Source organism: Rhincodon typus, chromosome 7 (genome assembly GCF_021869965.1).
Source record: "Rhincodon typus isolate 14 chromosome 7, sRhiTyp1.1, whole genome shotgun sequence".
Lineage (NCBI taxonomy): Eukaryota > Metazoa > Chordata > Chondrichthyes > Orectolobiformes > Rhincodontidae > Rhincodon > Rhincodon typus.
In genome coordinates this window covers 48,133,987-48,147,842 of record NC_063338.1, presented here as the reverse complement: position 1 = coordinate 48,147,842, position 13,856 = coordinate 48,133,987, and the positions used below count along the sequence as shown (strand labels likewise).

Genomic DNA, 13,856 nt, shown 5'->3' with positions numbered 1-13,856 from the left:
CTCGCTTCCCTCAGTAACCTGGGATAGATCCCATCCGGACCTGGGGATTTGTCTACCCTCATGCCTTCCCAACACTTCCCCCCTCGTTATGCCGACTTGACCTAGAGTAATCAAACATCTATCCCTAACCTCAACATCCGTCATGTCCCTTTCCTCGGTGAATACCGATGCAAAGTACTCATTAAGAATCTCACTCATTTTCTCTGACTCCTCGTATAACTTCCCTCCTTTGTCCTTGATTGGGGCAACCCTTTCTCTAGTTACCCTCTTGCTCCTTATGTACGAATAAAAGGCTTTGGGATTTTCCTTAACCTTGTTTGCTAAAGATTTTTCATGACCCTTTTAGCCCTCTTAATTCCTCATTTCAGATAGGTCCTACTTTCCCAATATTCTTCAAAAGCTTCATCTGTTTTCAGTCACCTAGACCTTATGTATGCTTCCTTTTTCCTCTTTGCTAGTCTCACAATTTCACCTGTCATCCATGGTTCCCTAATCTTGCCCTTTCTATCTCTCAGTTTCACAGGGACATGTCTGTCCTGCACTCTAATCAACCTCTCTTTAAAAGCCTCCCACACATCATGTGTGGATTTACCCTCAAACAGCTGCTCCCAATCCACATTCCCCAGCTCCTGCCAAATTTTGCTATAGTTGGCCTTCCCCCAATTTAGCATTCTTCCTTTAGGACCACTCTTGTCTTTGTCCATCAGTATTCTAAAATTTACGGAATTGTGATCACTATTTCCAAAGTAATCCCCTACTGAAACTTCAACCACCTGGCCAGGCTCATTCCCCAACACCAGGTCCAGTATGGCCCCTTCCCGAGTTGGACTATTTACATACTGCTCTAGAAAACCCTCCTGGATGCTCCTTACAAATTCTGCTCCATCTAAACCCCTAACACTAAGTGAATCCCAGTCAATGTTGGGAAAATTAAAATCTCCCATCACCATCCTATTGCTCCTACATCTTTCCATAATCTGTCTACATATTTGTACCTCTATCTCACGCTCACTGTTGGGAGGCCTGTAGTACAGCCCCAACATTGTTACCGCACCCTTCCTATTTCTGAGCTCTGCCCATATTGCCTCAAGTCCTCCATAGTACCCTCCTTCAGCACAGCTGTGATATCCTCTTTGACCAGTAATGCAACTCCTCCACCCCTTTTACCTCCCTCTCTATCCCACCTGAAGCATCTATATCCTGGGACAGTTCGTTGCCAATCTTGCCCTTCCCTCAACCAAGTCTCAGTAATAGCAATAACATCATACTCCCAGGTACTAGCCCAAGACCTAAGTTCATCTACCTGACCTACTACACTTCTCGCATTAAAACAAATGCACCTCAGACCACCTGTCCCTTTGTGTTCATCATCTGCTCTCTGCCTACTCTTCCCCTTAGTCACACTGACTTCATTATCTAGTTCCTTACAGGCTTTAGTTACTACCTCCTTACTGCCCACTAACCCCCTCATTTGGTTCCTATCCCCCTACCACATTAGTTTAAACCCTTCCCAACAGCGTTAGCAAAAGCACCCCCTAGGACATTGGTTCCAGTCCTGCCCAGGTGAAGACCGTCTGATCTGTAATAGTCCCACCTCCTCCGGAACCGGTCCCAATGTCCCAAAAATCTGAACCCCTCCCTCCTGCACCATCTCTCAAGCCACTCATTTATCCTGCCTATTCTTTCATTTCTACTCTGACTAGCACGTGGCACTGGTAGCAATCCTGAGATTGCTACCTCTGAGGTCCTACTTTTTAACTTGGCTCCTAACTCCCTAAATTCTGCTTGTAGGACCTCATCCCATTTTTTACCTATATCATTGGTGGCTATATGCACCACGACAGCTGGCTGTTCACCCTCCCCCTTCAGAACGTCCTGCAGTCGATCTGAGACATCCCTGACCCGTGCACCTGGGAGGCAACATACCATTTGGGAGTATTGTTTTCGACCACAGAACCGGCTATCTACTCCCCTTACAATCGAATCCCCAATGACTATAGCCCTTCCACTCTTTTTCCCACCCTTCTGTACAGCAGAGCCAGCCACGGTGCCATGAACCTGGCTACTGCTGCCTTCCCCTGGTGAGCTATCTCCCCCAGTAGTATCCAAAACGGTATACCTGTTTTGGAGGGAGATGACCGCAGGGGACACCTGCACTGCCTTGCTGCTTTTTTTCTGCCTTTTGGTCACCCATTCCCTTTCTCCCTCAGCAATCCTAATCTGCGGTGTGACCAATTTGCTGAACGTGCTATCCACGACTTCCTCAGCATCGCGGATGCTCCGAAGTGAGTCCATCCGCAGCTCCAGAGCCGTCATGCGGTCTAACAAGAGCTGCAGCTGGACACACTTCCTGTATGTGTAGGAGTCAGGGACATCAGCCGCGTCCCTGAGCTCCCACATTGAGCAAGAGGAGCATAACATGGGTCTGGGATCTCCTGCCATTTTTACTCTTAAGCTTAACTTAGTCCTAATATAATATCAAATACAAGATAAATGAAATGAAAAAATTTTTACTAAATCACTCTACTTACCAGCACACAATAAAAAAAAAAAAGAAAAGCCTTACCTTATCAACACACCACAGAGTCTGTTTTTTTGGTCAGAGGAGGAGGGTGGGTGGGAGACACTACACGTGTAGTGTCTCGGGTTTAGCCACTGCCCAAATATATCAGTTCACTCACCTTCCCAGAGTGCAATTCGATCGCTCCCACTCAGCTCCGCTGCCGAAATGAAGAACTTACCTTCGCGGCAGCCCCCGGTCCACAATCTCACCGCTCCCGCCGCTGCTGCTGCAAAAAATGGAGGCAGTATTCCAGAAGAGGCCTCACCAATGTCCTGTACAATCTCAATATAAAGTCCAAACTCCTATATGCAAAGAACTGAACAATAAAGGCAAGCATGCCAAACACCTTTCTGACCATCCTATCTGTATGTGATGCAAACTTTAAAGAATTATGTATCTGCACCCCTAGGTCTCTTTGTTCTATAACACTACCCAAGGCCCTACCATTCATTGTATAAGCCCTACCCTTGTTTGTTGCACCAAAATGCAAAACCTTGCATTTGTCCAGATTGAACTCCATCTGTCATTTTTCAGCCCATTGACCCATTTGATCAAGATCCCTTTGTAATCTTAGAAAGCCTTCTTCATTGTCTACAATGCCACCAATTTTGGTGTCATCCACAAACTTATTAACCATGCCTTTGATATTCTCATCCAAATCATTTGTATAAATGACAAACATAAGAGGACCCAGAACCGATCCCTGTGGAACACTGTTGGTCACAGGCCTCCAGTCCAAAAAGGAACACTCCATCATTTTCTGAAGAAGGATCCCGACCCAAAACGTCAGCTTTCCTGTTCCTCTGATGCTGCCTGGCTTTCTGTGTTCCCCCAGCTCCACACTGTGTTATCTCTGACTCCAACATCTGCTGTGCTTGCTATCCCTCCACCATTACTCGCTGTTTTCTGCCGTTAAGCCAATTATGTGTCCAATTGGCAAGCACACCCTGAATCCTATGAGACCTAAATTTATTAATTAGTCTACCATTTCGAACCTTGTCAAAGGCTTTACTAAAATCTAAATAAGCAATGTCCACTGCTCTGCTGTCATCAACCTTTTTGGTAACTACCTGAAAGTACTCAATCAAGTTTGTGAGACACGATTTTCCTCACCCAAAACCATGCTGACTATCCCCAATCAATTTTTGCCTCTCTAAATGTCCATAAATCCTATCTTTTATAATCACCTCCAACAATTTACCCACAACCAAAGTCAGACTCACGGGTCTATAGTTCCCTTGTTTCTCCTTACAATCTTTCTTTTACAAAGGTACAACATTAATCACCCTCCAATCGTCAGGCACCTCACTCATGGTTAAAGATGATGCACATATATCTGCATCTCTGCAGGAGTTCCTCAGGGTAGTGTTCTAGGTCCAACTACCTTCATCTGCTTCATCAATGACCTCCCCTCCATCATAAGTTCAGAAGTGGGGATGTTTGCCGATGTTCAGTACCATTTGCGACTCCTCAGATACTGAAGCAGTTCAAATGCAACAAGGTCTGGACAATATCCAGGCTTGGGCTGATAAATGGAAAGTAACATTCATGCCACACAAATGTCAGGCTATGATCATCATGAAAAAAAAGACAATACAACCAATACCCCTTGGCATTCAATGGTGTAACCATCACTGAATCCCCCGCTATCAACATCCTGGGGGTTACCATTGACCAGAAACTCAAGTGGACTCACCACTTAAATACAGTGGCTACAAGAGCAGGCCAGAAGCTAGGAATACTGCAGCGAGTAACTTACCTCCTGACTCCTCCAAGCCTGTCCACTATCTACAAGGCACAAGACAGGAGTGTGATGGAATACTCCCCACTTGCCTGGATGGGTGCAGCCCCAACAACACCAAGAAGCTTGACATCCTCCAGGCCAAAGCAGCCCACTTGATTAGCACTACACCCACAAGCATTCACTCCCTCCACCACCGATGCTCAGTAGCAGCAATGTTACTACCTACAAAATGCACTGCAGAAATTTACCAAAGGTCCTCAGACAGCACCTTCCAAACCCATGACCACTTCCATCTAGGAGGATATAGGCATCAGACATAAGGGAACACCATCACCAGTAATCTTCCCTCCAAGTCACTCACCATCCTGACTTGGAAATATATCACCATTCCCTCACTGTCGCTGGGTCAAAATCCTAGAATTCCCTCCCTAAGGGTATTGTGGGTCAACCCACAGCAGGAGGACTGCAGAGGTTCAAGAAGGCAGCTCACCACCACCTTCTCAAGGGCAACTAGGGATGGGCAAGAAATGCTGGCCAGCCAGCGATGCCCACATTTAAAAAACATCATGGATTGAGGGGCCCATTCCTGTGCTGTACAGTTCTATGCTCTATGTTCAAATAATCTTACACCGAACCATGTATTATTGATCTTACTTCCATTTTTCATTAAAAGAAATATCAAGAGTAGGACAGCTGCTCACTTCCAAACAGGTCTGACTCAAAATATTATATGTTTGCTGTCTAAATTTTGACTGATTTACTGTGTTCTTCCAGCATTTGTTTTGTTTCCTGAGAACTGCCCTTCATTAGTTCTCCTATCAGTTTAGCTGGTAGCACACTAGCCTGAGTCTCAAAATTCCGGGTTCAAGTTCCACTCTGAGACAAAAATCAAGGTTAACAGAATCACTGGATTGTTATGATACATTCAGTCCATCATGTTTGCACCAGCTCTGAATGAGCATTGTGATTCTTCAGACTTTTCTCCATAACCCCATGTATTGTTTCTGTTCAAATAATTATCAAATACCATCTTAGAATCCCTACAGTTTGGAAACAGGCCCTTCAGCCCAACAAGTCCACACTGACCCTTGGAGCATCCCGCCCAGACCCATCCCCTAATCTACACATCCCTGAACCAATTTAGCATGGCCAATCCACCTAACCTGCACATCTTTGGATTGTGGGAGGAAACCAGAGCAAACCCACGCAGACATGGGAGAATGTGCAAACTCCACAAAGACAGTCGCCCGAGGGTGGAATTGAACCTGGGTCCCTTGCACTGTGAGGCTGCAGTGCTAACCACTGAGCCACCATGCCACCCCAAATGCCTTGGTTGAGTCTTCCTCCACCCACACTTCCAGGCAGTGTATTCCAGATGTTATCCTCTCAGTGTGAAAAAGTTGTTTTTGTTGTATTGCATTTGCTTCTTTTGTAAATTACTTCAAATCTGTGACTTCTTGTTCTCGAACTTTTTAACGAGTGGGAACACTTTCTCCCTGTTTGCTCTGTCCAGACTGTGCACAATTTTGGAAACCCTGTAAACCTTTTCTGCACTGTCTCCAATGCATTCACAATGAAGTGTGGTGCCCAGAACAGTACAAAATACACCAGGTGACGTCTGACAAGTGCCTTCTATGAGTTCATCATGGCCTCCTTCCTCCAGTACTCTATTCCTTTATTAATAAAGCATAGGGTATGGCATGCTTTATTAACTGCTCTCTTCATCTCTTCTGCCACCTTTAATGGGATATGCACACATACACCCAGGTCCCTCTTCCCCTGCACACCCCCCAGAGTAGTCCCCTTTTATTTTAAACTGCCTTTCTATGTTCTTTCCACAAAAATGTAGCATCTCACAACTACAGTCATAGAGTCATAGAGTTGTAAAGCACAGAAACAGACCATTCGGTCCAATTTGTCAATGCTGACCAGATATCCTGGTCTCATTTGCCAGCATTTGGCCCATATTCCTTCTCCGCATTGAGCTTCTTCTGCCTACCTATCTGCCCATTCCATCAATTTGTTCTTTTTAAGTTCTACATTGTCTTTCTCACAGTTCACAATGTTTCATCTTTTCAAATCATCTGCAAAATTTGAAATTGTCCCATGCACCCAAAAATCTGCTTTCTTGCATTTAAAACATGAAAAATAAGGGTCCTAATACAAACCACTGGGAAACTCCACGACAAACCTTCCTTCAGCTGAAAAACACCCACAAAAACTATTCCCCTGTTTCCTATAACATCACCATTTTAAATCCACATTGCTCCTGTCCCTTTTATTCCAAGGGTGCTGATTTTGATTACATTTTTTTGCATCTCTATATGTACACATTAAAAGCATTATTCCCATTGTCAGAAATCACAGGACACCAGGTTATAGTCCAACAGATTTATTTAAAAACACAGGCTTTTGGAGCGTAGTTCCTTCAGGTGAAGAGAGAAAGAAGCACACAGAACACAAAAGATCAAAGGGTCACACTGCTGATGAGGATGTATTAAACAAACTTAAGATGCTGTTAAATCTTTAATCCATATACTTCTGCCTCACAGATGCACAATAACGATTCCAGCCTCTGGTTGAGCTCCAAAACCTGAAGCCTAAGATTTTGCAGCCATTGATACTTTGTACATGTGTGATTATGTAGAACGTATGACGTGTCTGTAACTCTCCATGTGAAAGATGGACATTTCTGTTGTTAACCCGTCTTTTCATATCTTAAACTTACTTGTGGACAACCTACTATAAACTGGAGATTAGAACGTGGAAGATAGAATTACTTCAGCCAACAGTCTGAGTGTTACATTGTCAGTAGTCACATCATTCTGATGAGACAGTAAACCAGAACTCCATCTGCCTGCTCATATGGATGGAAAAGATCCCAAGGCACTATTTTGAATAAATCGCTGGAGAGTTATGTCTGATGTCTACTTATGCCTCACCATCACAAAAAATAGATGAACTAGTTATCATCACATTGTAGGAGTTTCCTGTGCAAATCAGCTGCAAAGTTTCCCACATTACAGTGGTCACACCTCTTCTAAAATGTGTAATGCACTTTGAGACATCAGGTGGTCACAAAAAACTCTTTCTTCACAACCAGAATAAACTACTTTCTCATGTATTGTTATTATAAGGAAAGTAGAGCAGAGCTTGAATCACTGTCAAATAGATGCCACTGTAGGAGTGATAGAAATCGAGAAAAGTATGTGACAGTGAGTGACTTACTGAGTGCAGGGGAGATCAAGACGACATTGTTTTTGTAGTGCCAGTGGGGGAAAAAAAATGTAATAAAATTATAATTAATTAGTGTATAATAAATTTCAGGGAATGTAACAGCACTGTCTATGAAGGCAGCAGGAGAATAGACTGGAGCTAAAAATGGCTTTTATTTTGTTTCTTCTTCCATGCTTTCTTTCTCTTTTCAGTCAAGTATTCTGTGGATATTTTTTCAACAGCTCTCCTGCTCTGAAGCAATATTTTGAAATATTTATAGCTACAAATCCCCCTAACAAGGCTTGCTAGAAAGTAATGTGTCTGCACTTGGAAGGTAATCCAGCATTGGAAAGTATTTCGGGATGGTCCAACGATGGGATTACTATTAGTTTTATTGCTTGAATTTTATTGGTTGAAAGATTTTGGAGGTACACAATAAATTTCAAACAAAACCAAGACACTTCTATAATTGAAAATTGAAACTTTTAATTAAACAATAATTTTAAAATGACTTGAAGGTTGGTCTTGTCCTTGTGTAACAATTTCATAGAAATGTACAAGATTTACTGAGGTCTGTCCAATAGCTGCTTAATTATAATTTATTGCCTTTTATCAGACCACATGGTTAATTTAAATAAAGTGAGAAACCTTTCAAATTGGAAAATTAGTATCTTAGTTTTTATAAGAACATATTTATTAAGTACAAGATCCTAAAAAATATCAGGCTATAGTTAGTGTTTGCACAATACAGCCATACAATAGATGCTGAAATGTTCTCTGGAAACCAGCATTGTATTTCTGTGAATGTTCTCTTCTTTTAGAGCTCAAACCCTGCTTCAAGATCCAACTTTAACTCCTGATCACATAATGCAAAGTATGTGAAAATACAGTTCAAAAATAATAAAATGTGCAATCTCCCTTTGTTAAGCTTTACACATATTGCAAAAATTGATGGGATCAACCAAAGCTGTGGCACTTTCTTAGTGTTCCAATGTTTGTATAAAACATTCAAGCTTGGATATTCGGGTTTAGAAGCTCATCCAAATGCTGCATGTGTTACAATCTTATGACACATTTCCAACCATCTGTCGCAAGTAACTGGTGCCTTGCAGTTCTAGGTTATATAATCCTGTGAGCACAAAATATTTTTGTTTATACAAAATGTTATTTTGCCTGAAGGGATTTTGATTGACATCTGAAGTTACTTGTTGGCCAATTTATGACTCAGTATCCCCACAGTTCCATCATCTTAGACTTTGCTATTACAGTGGTGCAGCAGTAATAAATGAAGTTAATTGAAAAATAAAAAGCCAGATCAAATGGCTCTTCATTCTAAGTAACAGATTAGCAAACTCAGATGTATCATTCATTTTTTTAATCTCCATCTTCAGCCATATGTTGATCCATTTTGTAAACATGACAGCAAAATGTTCGAGGTGGCAGCAGTTGTATATGTATTATAGTGTCTCTGTCGAAGAGCAATTGATGGCTGTAGGTCTACACATTTAAGAAAACAAAATTGAAAAACTGGGTAAGAGGAGCCACAGGCGCTTTTCCACATCGTTTTCACCCATATTGGTTTTATAATTTCATCCAAATAATAAACAAAATAAATTGTAAAAGTTGCAAGTACAATTCGCAGTCTGTGTTAGTTTCAGGTGAGACAAAGGTAGCAGAGTTCCTCTTGGCCTCACCCTTCAGACCTGGAATGAGAATATTGCCTAACATTCCTATAGCTGATCATTATCCAGAAATGCATATGTGTTTACCAGGTGGGAACAAGATTGGATTGAGCTGCAGTAACCTCTGCAGTTGAATAGACACAGACAGACACATAACGTTTGCCAATTGTATTGTCTATTCAGTTGCAGAGGTTACTGCAGCTGAACCCAATCTTGTTCTCACCTGGTAAACACATACGTATTTCTGGATAATGATCAGCTACAGGAATGTTAGGCAATATTCTCATTCCAATCTTAAAGGGTGAGGCCAGTTAGAGCTCTGTTACTTTTGCCTCACCTGAAACTAACACAACTATCCCAATATCCCACATAATAACCTCACATTCCTATGAAACCATACCCAATGCAAGCAGTCAGGAACTGCAGAAGATCAAGGGAGGGAAGGGCGCTAAAATAAAAATGGCTGCTGTTGGAAAAGACCATTTTCATTCTATGGATTCTATGATTCTGACTGCAGCATTTTAGACTTTTGTCATTATTGAGAAGGCTAAAAGGGAATAAGGTTGAGAGACCATTAATATTATGAAGGTTATCAAGTAAATCTTGCTCTTGTCAGCAAGATGGTAGCAAGTAGGTACAAATTTCAGGTAATTTTAAAAAAATCAATGGAATTTAGAAAATTCTTCAGTGGATGGTTAAAGTGTGAAGTTCTCAGCTACAAACCATCATGAAATAAGTCTAACATTTCTTAGGAATTTTACATAGTTGCTTGAAATAAACAATAAAAACGGGAGTGGGAAGGATTAGATTAATGTGAAGCAAAATACCAGTGTAGTCCTGTCTTGTCAAATGGCCCGTTTCTGTACCACTGGGAATTTTATCACTGTACCACTGGGAATTATAATATGATTATATTATGAGATATTATGACTAAATCCTAAGAGGACAAAGTCACAAATGTGGCAGCCCTCTTAAAGTCAGAGCTCAGAAGTTCCTTAGTAGTCAGCAAACAGTAGACCTTGTTGGTTCAGGGACATTCACAGGGTGCAAGACAGTTGCATGCCCAAGAACTTTCTGTGTGCTGAGGTAACCAAAGTCAGATGACCAGTAGGACATTCAAAGCTCTACTTCGCGAATGTTTATGAGAATGAGACAAAGGCCCTTGGCAATGATCATTACAATCAGCCACCATTAGCTGACAGGAAAGTGTTGATGGCTTCTGTGGTTGGCATACACCACCATGACCAGTGGCTACAACAGCTTGGCAAAAGGGACTGATACTGAAAATAACCTTGGAAGCTTTACATACATTCCAAACACTCATCTAAAACAGCATGATCCTTCAGCTGTTCACAACAGCGAGGTAATGACCATACTCAACCAGCCCATGCTTGCAAAAACTCAAACAGTTCCTAACACTAGACATGATTCTGCAATTGAACAACAATTACCGGATAATTCTCAACATGCAAAAAATTACACTGACAAACAATTTGGATTGGCTGTTGGGCCAGTGCAGCACACTTGTCAACTGGAAGCTACATATTTTAATACTCAGGGTCCTGCTCTTTGAAGACAGAAAGAACAAGTGCACACCACAACTATTTCAATTCAACAAGATAGGTGACAGCCATTTCCTGGTTCATTCCTCAGGGCAATGATCTGACCAATCAGAGTCAACCCGCGTGCTTTAAAATTTAACAAAGCTTAGCTTTCAACTGTCAATCAGCATTAATAGTGCATTCTCCATTGCAAAGCTTCTACTAGTCAAAGCCCACTTGCCAACCACTGCTTTCTTCTCAAGCAGTTTAAATGTTGGTTTTCTCCTTGAATTTTTATTCTTGCAAAATATTCTGATGGGTTTAAGGTGAGCGGGAAAGATTTAAAAGGGAGCTGGGGCCACCTTTTTCACACAGAATGTGGTATGTGGATGAACGTACTGTCTGAGAAAGTGGTGGAGGCTGGTACAATTACAACATTTAAAAGTTATCTGCATGGATAAATGAATAGGAAGGATTTAGAGGGATATGGGCCAAATGCTGGCAAATGGGACTAGATTAATATAGGATGTCTGGTTGGCATGCACGAGTTGGACCGAAGGGTCTGTTTCCTTGCTGTTTATCTCTACGACTCTATGACGCTCAAAGAGTGCAAGACGAAAAGCTTTGACAAAATGATTTTTCAAGCAATATTCAAATTCTGTACTACCAAACCACTATAAGAATAACCTAATTGTTGTATGAGAATTACATAAGTTCTTCAAGTGGGATTAAGTAGCAACCTACATTGCGATGTCACACAAAGTTTAATTGGTATTTAATACTAAAGAGATGTCATCGCTAACACTCAATTTGAAATTAAGCATATGAAAGTTTCTTCTTGTTTCCTCTTTCCACATTTTCCCAAACAGTCCTCTATTTACAATTAAAGAGCTAACCATGCTATTCCCAGGCCTCCGTTAAGTGACAGAAAGCATATGGAAATGGATCAGACTAGCTCCTGATCACGTTCCCTAGCCTTTATCCTGCTTCCATGGAAAGTATTTTGTCTGTCTATCATGATGACATGACTGAGCCTGGTAGCTCAATATGTGGAGAATCGAAAGTATGAACACGTCAAAATCTCTGGTCCGTAAGCCAATATTACATTAAACTAAATAATGGTTTACTGGTCATACTTACAACATTCCATGGTTCTTTTAATGGAACACTCTTAATTAAGATGCCAGATTGGTTGTCATAAAAATCAATATGAATCTTTTCTTTGGAGTCTGTTGGAGGTACTGCCAAAGCAGCCAACAGTTCGAGTTCATCCTCGTAGTCTACTGTTTTAAAGGTCTTAAAAAGTGACGAAACAATAAAGGAATAAGAATTCTTCATTTGTGATTACAAGTCACTGATTAAATGAAACAATCCATGCAGGGTTTCATACTCACCACTGTTCCACATAGACTGTCTAATATATGGTAGTAAATACTCCAGTGTTTTAGAATCTTATAACAGTTAATCACATTAGACACAGATAAATTTGTACCTATTTGCATAATTGATTAGTCTGTTCTAAGATCACTTTTTTCCACAAGATCAATGTTGTAAGTGTATATTAAACAATAAATCAATTGAGTTTTAAAAATCAAATACACTGAGGGACATAACATGAAGAACCATGGAATAGAATTATGTCTGATTGGATTGAATAGATAGTTCTCATCTGTGTGAAAGATACAATCTGCATTGATTGGGATATGTAATTTTCACTCATCGTTCTTGAAAATCCATTTATGCTACACAGTTAATATTAGGATAATAACAAAAATTCAACTTAAATTAGATACTTAGGGGAGTCATGTGTATTAATCAACATATCTGCCTACCCAGTTGGCTGCATTCTTGATTTTAGAAGATAAAGTTAAAAAGTTCTCCAACCTCATAAATCTTTTCAAACACTTTTCCTCGTAAAACACCTTTGATTCAGGAATCACCTCATGAATCTTCTTTGAACTGCTTCCAATGCAAGAATATTCCTCAAATTTTTGTCCAATGTGTGCAGGAGGGCTTCCTGACACAGTATGTAGATAGGGCAACAAGAGGCGAGGCCACATTGGATTTGGTACTGGGTAATGAACCAGGCCAGGTGTTAGATTTGGAGGTAGGAGAGCACTTTGGTGATAGTGACCACAATTCGGTTACGTTTACTTTAGCGATGGAAAGGGATCGGTATATAAAGCAGGGCAAGAGTTATAGCTGGGGGAAAGGCAATTATGAGGCGATGAGGCAAGATTTAGGATGCATAGGATGGAGAAGGAAATTGCAGGGGCTGGGCACAATTGAAATGTGGAGCTTGTTCAAGGAACAGTTACTGCGTGTCCTTGAGAAGTATGTACCTGTCAGGCAGGGAGGAAGTGGTCGAGCGAGGGAACCGTGGTTTACTAAAGAAGTTGAATCTCTTGTCAAGAGGAAGAAGGAGGCTTATGTAGAGATGAGGCGTGAAGGCTCAGTGAGGGCGCTTGAGAGTTACAAGTTAGCCAGGAAGGACCTAAAGAGAGAGCTAAGAAGAGCCAGGAGGGGACATGAGAAGTCTTTAGCAGGTAGGATCAAGGAAAACCCTAAAGCTTTCTATAGATATGTCAGGAATAAAAGAATGACTAGAGTAAGATTGGGGCCGGTCAAGGACAGTAGTGGGAAGTTGTGCGTGGAGTCCGAAGAGATAGGAGAGGTGCTAAATGAATATTTTTCGTCAGTATTCACACAGGAAAAAGACAATGTAGTCGAGGAGAATACTGAGATACAGTCTATTAGACTAGACGGGATTGAGGTTCATAAGGAGGAGGTGTTAGCAATTCTGGAAGGTGTGAAAATAGATAAGTCCCCTGGGCCGGATGGGATTTATCCTAGGATTCTCTGGGAAGCTAGAGAGGAGATTGCAGAGCCTTTGGCTTTGATCTTTATGTCGTCATTGTCTTCAGGAATAGTGCCAGAAGACTGGAGACTAGCAAATGTTGTCCCCTTGTTCAAGAAGGGGAGTAGAGACAACCCTGGTAATTATAGACCAGTGAGCCTTACTTCGGTTGTAGGTAAAGTGTTGGAAAGGATTATAAGAGATAGGATTTATAATCATCTAGAAAGGAATAATTTGATTAGGGATAGTCAAC

At 41.3% G+C, this 13,856-nt stretch overlaps 1 protein-coding gene across 5 annotated transcripts in view; it reads right to left on the bottom strand.

The window, feature by feature from the left end:
* Positions 1–6,683: 6,683 nt before the first annotated feature.
* dcaf17 (ddb1 and cul4 associated factor 17) overlaps positions 6,684–13,856 on the bottom strand; it is a 40,880-nt gene continuing 33,707 nt past the window's right edge. For 3 of the 5 annotated variants that reach the window (XM_020521482.2, XM_048598806.1, XM_048598805.1), the window contains exons 14-15: positions 11,887–12,042; positions 6,684–9,020 (exon numbers count right to left, since the gene is read on the bottom strand). In XM_020521482.2, the coding sequence (XP_020377071.2) occupies positions 8,898–9,020; positions 11,887–12,042 (279 nt within the window). In that variant the 3' untranslated portion in view covers positions 6,684–8,897. The remainder of the gene's footprint in view (positions 9,021–11,886; positions 12,043–13,856) is intronic. The other 2 variants (XM_048598807.1, XM_048598808.1) reach the window with 1 other exon arrangement.